The following is a 6,028-nucleotide window of genomic DNA, read 5'->3' as shown; positions in this document are numbered from 1 at the left end:
TAAATTAGGATTACTTTAAATGCAATTTATAAAATAAATGTAAATAAAACTAAATAATTAACATATAAAAAATTAAAAAATTAAACACAAAAATCTCTCTAAAAAGGTACGTGTAGTCATAGTTAGTTTTCTTTGAACTGGACTTCATATAATGAGTTTGTTGACCCACATTAAATGAGTTCTCTTCTAATTCGGAGTTAAAAATAGGAAACAAAATCATGCTCAACATGAAAACTTCATGCTATAAATGGCAGTGATTAGGTAAGTGGCTAAATCACATAGTCAAGGCCATAAGCAAGGAATTAGAAAGAATGAAGCGACAATCAAACACAAACTAATAAAGAATGTGAAATGCAAACCTGTATCCCCCACATACAAAAGAAAAACCCTAAAATGTAGAAATTCCGTGAAAGAAAGGGTTGTAAAATGATAAATAAAGAAGTAAAGTTTGAGTGAAAAGAGTTAAAGGATAGAAATAAAAATATACAAAATGTAAGTATTGACTGCCTTATCTCTTGAGTCTTGGCCACAGCATTTGCCTTTAAAAAATCAAAAATATTTATTTATGTATAAACAAAAAAAAGTCTTGTCACCCACCCAAGAAACGCAGCTCTCTCTCTCTCTATATGTCCGGTTCCGGCCAAAGCTAATTAACTCTGATCTTCACTTTGTCTTGTATAGCATGTGAGATCACCTCCTTTCTGTCTTTTTTTTTTTTGTTCTTTCCCTTCTCCATGTTTCTGTTTTGGTGCAACTTTACTTCTTCACCTCCTTTATTAAATACACCCAAGAAACTAAATTCTATTTTCACATCCAATTCCTCTAGTTATGTCTCAGCTCTTTTAGTCTGAAACCCAGCTTAAATCATGATTTCTTTTCAGTTCCAGAGGAGTTAAAGTTTACACTTTTTAGGGTTTCTGAGATTTATATTTCTTAGTTGTTCTTGCTTTAGGGTTTTGGAATTTTTTGCTCTTTTTTTTTGGGTATTTTAAGAGAGTATGGAGGAGTATAATCAAATGAATGAAAACACAACTCAAAGGGGAAATTTCCTGTATAATTCATCAGTTCTTGGACCTAATTCTTCATCTTCTCCTTATGGAAGAACAAGCAGTGGGTCTACTACTGTGAGCAATCAACAGAGCCACATGATGACTTTAAGCCCTTTTCATCATCTTCCATCAACCGATCAATGTCTTCAATCTGATCAAGCAAATCATATAGTGAAAACAGAAGCTACCACTTCACAGCATGCTCCTAAATTTCATTATCCCAATTTATTTAGAGGACAATTCCAATTACTTAACCAACAACAGCAACACCAACATGGGATTAATGAAAGCTCTTGTAGTGAAGCTGAAGCTATCAAAGCCAAGATCATCGCTCATCCTCAGTACTCTAACCTTTTGGAAGCTTACATGGATTGCCAAAAGGTAAATATAAAAACTGAAGTATACATATGTATTTCCTCTCTTTAATTCTTTTTTTTAGTGACTTTTTTGTTTCGTTTTGCTGAATTATATGTAGGTGGGAGCTCCGCCTGAAATAGCAGCTCGACTAGCTGCTGCTCATCAGGAGTTTGAATCAAAACGTCGATCTTCAGTCAATTCTAGGGATAATTCGAAAGACCCAGAACTGGATCAGTTCATGGTAATCATTCTTGAACTTCTAATCGACCAAGAACATGAATATCAACTGGATCAGTTCATGGCGATCTTAATGCATTTATTTTTAATGCAGGAGGCATACTGTGACATGCTGATGAAATACCGGGAGGAGCTAACGAGGCCCATTCAAGAAGCTATGGATTTCATGCGAAGAATCGAAACACAGCTGAATATGATCTGCGATGGTCCCTTGCGGATCTTTAATTCTGGTACTTTTTTGAAGTTTCTACTTTCTTATACTCCTACCCTTTTACACATTCAACCAAAAAAAACACCAAATTTACTTTCCCTTTCAGAATCCATGAAGTATCTGTGGTTACAGAAAAGGGGTTTTTAATGTTTGATTTTTATCTGACTGCTACAGAAATCGGTAGTCTCAGATTCTCAGTCCAAATGTCTAATCGTTGCGTCGATAGAAGAAATCCTAAACCAGAATGTCCATATCTCCAGCAAATCTTGCTTTGACCAAGATTATTTATGTCTTTCATTATATAGTAAGGAGGTTATGCAGAGAAGATCAATAATCACAATTGTCCTTGATTAACAAACCCTAATCACGAGGCAATACTGCTAAATCTAATAAAGAACAAATTAAGACAAAACGCACTTATATGAGACATAAACAATTATTATACCACACGTTCACTTTCTCTAATAGGTTTATTATCTTTGCTTTTATTAGTCTGACTGACAAAATCATGGTTATTGTTAAAATCTAGGAACATTTAGTTCTAATTATTGTAGGATGGGTTTAATTTAAACATATACGTATGGCATTATTGAAATCAGATACTATGTTTTTCTTCTCTTTCTACGTGTTGTTATTTTGTTTTGGTTGATTTTGTGAAAATGAAGAACCTAGGATGCTGTTCATATCAGTATGCTACCCCATGTAGGCTGTACGGCGTTGTCAGAAATGCCCATCTACACTAATTCTTCTACGTTTACTTTATTAATTTCCTTTTATATTTCCTTGACCATTCTCTCTTCATTTGTATTCACCAAATGTTTATATGTTTCTTCTTTTAAATTATTGTACTATTTATTATCCATTAACATGCCATTACTGCTTTTTATTGGCGAAATGAATTTATCTATCTATAATTTTAACATTTTTATCAAATATACAACTATTAATAAATATTGTCAGTTTGACAATCGTCTTTTAAATTTGAAACATGTAGGCGAACAGCATTGCGTCACATCAGCTCAAAACGAGTTATTAATATATTTGGAAAAAATAGATGATAAATCAAACCGATAAGATTTAAAAATCATAAAATATTTGACAAAAATATTAAAGTTGTGGATATGTAAATCCATTTTGTCTTAATTATATATTAATCTGTTACCATACTCAGACACCGGTTCAGGCGTTCGAGCTTGAAAGAGTAAGCGATCTCTGAAATTTCTCAAGGATAAGAATTCTCAAATTCACTTGATAACATTTAGTGAATCTGTATTGTTTCTCATAAAATGAAAGCTATAGAATATAAATAACTTCGTTAATTTACACTTTCATTAGTATAGAATAGTGTAGATTTACAAAACTTAACCTTTTAAATTGAAATGAGCTTGAGAATCCTTTCGCGATACTTTAATTTATTTCTTATGTTGATTTCTAGTGCATGTTTAATATTTTGGTGATTATAGTACACTACACACTTTTTATAAAATGATTACCGATGTTCTATTTGTTATATTTTTATAATCCGACTTTCATTTTACCAACAAATAGAGATTATCCAATCACTTCTAGCCAGCAATTATCTATATGGTCGTCAGATTGTCTACTTGTCAAAGTTGGGAATTGTTTGATGACTCCTACTAGTAAAATTTCAATACTTTCTTATTTCCTTTTACCCTCAATGGATCATAAGAATCTTTCTCCTATTTTGGGGAATTAATTTCCTTAAAATGAGTATAAATATAGAAGATAAAGTTTAGAAACAAGTTAAGCCTACCATGCCAATTTCATAGAAGAACATAACTAGTTAGATTTTCTATCTGATTGGTTGGGTCCACAAAAATGTATGAATCCGGCTATTTTCTTGTACAACATAATAGACTGATTGTTTTTGTGCTCGTCTGCCATTCGCGACTTTGCGAATGAGCTAATATAATAATCATTTACCAAAAAAAATGAGTAGAGTATTCACATTTTTTGAAATGAACAGATGACAAGTCTGAGGGAGTTGGGTCATCTGAGGAAGAACAAGAGAATAGTGCAGGGGAAACTGAGCTACCGGAGATTGATCCGCGGGCAGAGGACCGGGAACTAAAGAACCACTTGCTAAGAAAATACAGTGGTTACTTAAGCAGTCTTAAGCAAGAACTTTCTAAGAAGAAGAAGAAAGGAAAACTGCCCAAAGAAGCAAGGCAGAAACTCCTTAGCTGGTGGGAGTTGCACTACAAATGGCCATATCCTTCGGTAACTAACTACTTAATTCACTCTTTTAAGTTTTAATTTTAACCTAAATGATTATACATAGACAAAATGAACTAATATATTCAAAATAATAATAAAATAGCCAAACATTTGTTTGAATCGAAATGTTTGCATTTTTTTTCAATTGGAACCAATTTTTTAAATTTTTACAACAATGTCCCAATTTGATAGATTTATTGTAATTGTGTCTAAAATTTTGCGTCTCACTTATTAATCAAAATCTTTGTGTTCTTATTGCTACCAATTCTAAAAATTGAGAAACCATCAAGAGATCCAAACTTTGGGTTCTTAAAAGATTTGATCGCAATTGATAAAGAATATAAATATTTGTTGATTAATAGACACAATTGCATCAAAACTTTCAAATTGAAAAATAACTATAAAAATTAAATAACAGAAGACATTAAGCTAAATGAATTGTCCTAATTAAATTGATAACTTTATTATGGTACTTTCATTGTACATGAGGTCAGGGTTCGATTCCGACTCTCTATAGACAGTGGTTTTGTCTAGTCTAAAAAATGGATAATAATAATATCTAACTCCCGCTAATTCCGCTAACAACTAACATAGATTATGTTTATTTTTGATAAAAAAATAAGAATATTATATGGTCCAATTTTTTTTTGATTTGGGCCAATCATATTGAAGCATCAATGAAAAAAGATAATTGGTATAATTCATAAAAATAAAATCTCTTTTAGTCCCTTAATTTATTTTTAGGATAAATTAAGAAAATTCATAAAATTTTATGAGATTAATGTATCAACTTTTTTATATATATGGTAATCAAATTATTATTTTATTATCAAAAACATTATGATTTTTTTTCAGCAAGTATTGATTAATTTGTTATAAAAATAATTTAATATACTAAATTATTTATTATTTCTATCAATTAGTTCTTCCATTTTGTTTATTTGTTGCTTGGATACAGTTGACTCAAAAAATAAAATTGTTAGACCAAACTATGTTTTTTTTTTCTTGAATTCATCGGATCTCATTAAATTGAATATGAAACAGTTACATTTGTAAGAAATTCGGGATAATTTGAAAACTAAACCCGAAAATTTTCATGATATTTTGCTTTATGTCTTGGACTTTCTTAAACATGAAAATTTTCATGTGATATCTAATTACAGGAGACGGAGAAGGTGGCATTGGCAGAATCAACTGGCTTGGACCAGAAACAAATAAATAACTGGTTCATAAATCAAAGGAAGAGGCATTGGAAACCATCTGAAGATATGCAGTTCATGGTTATGGATGGTCTGCATCCACAGAATGCAGCTCTCTATATGGATGGTCACTACCTGGGCGATGGTCCGTATCGTCTAGGACCATGATGAACAGCAGCGGCAAACCCCCGACGACGATCAGTCTGTTGCGATGTTAGTTTAATTTAGTTTCATTTCTCAAGACCAAGTGCATGAAAAATATATATTATTCAGGCCATGTTATATTTTGAATTGAGAAAATGTAGGTAATGTCTGAAAATGATATAATCTTATGTTCTCTTAATTATGAGAAATGCCATCTCTATAATGTTGTGTATCATTTGCTGCTATGTCCTTGTGATGATTATTCTTTTTTCAGTATGTATGTAAAGAGGAAAAATTGGCTCATCGAGATTTATAGTTTTAAGCCTGTATATTCAGCAGTGCTGTGTTTATGATTCTGTAAAAGGATTGCCACTACTAATTAATTACTACTCATAAGATTTAGTTAAGGGTTTTCTCATTTTGTTATTAATTTGCATCAATATTTGTGCATCTCTCAACTGTAAAGACTTGCATACATACATTAGAAGTTTATTTTATATCTTTGTTTTGATTGTTATTATTTTATTCTATTTGATTTTTTGATATAAAATATATATTTAAATTTAATTTATAAATTTAATATAAATAGATTC

At 31.1% G+C, this 6,028-nt stretch overlaps 1 protein-coding gene across 1 annotated transcript; it reads left to right on the top strand.

The window, feature by feature from the left end:
• Positions 1 to 571: 571 nt before the first annotated feature.
• Positions 572 to 5,738, top strand: LOC126666045 (homeobox protein knotted-1-like 2). Its single transcript, XM_050358999.2, has 5 exons — positions 572 to 1,430; positions 1,525 to 1,647; positions 1,738 to 1,873; positions 3,842 to 4,095; positions 5,256 to 5,738. Exons 1-5 carry the CDS (start codon positions 999 to 1,001, stop codon positions 5,457 to 5,459), a joined length of 1,149 nt encoding a protein of 382 aa, XP_050214956.1. The 5' UTR covers positions 572 to 998; the 3' UTR covers positions 5,460 to 5,738.
• Positions 5,739 to 6,028: the final 290 nt, after the last annotated feature.

Source organism: Mercurialis annua, linkage group LG1-X, assembly GCF_937616625.2.
Source record: "Mercurialis annua linkage group LG1-X, ddMerAnnu1.2, whole genome shotgun sequence".
Taxonomy (NCBI): Eukaryota; Viridiplantae; Streptophyta; class Magnoliopsida; order Malpighiales; family Euphorbiaceae; genus Mercurialis; species Mercurialis annua.
This window is presented reverse-complemented; position numbering and strand designations above follow the sequence as displayed.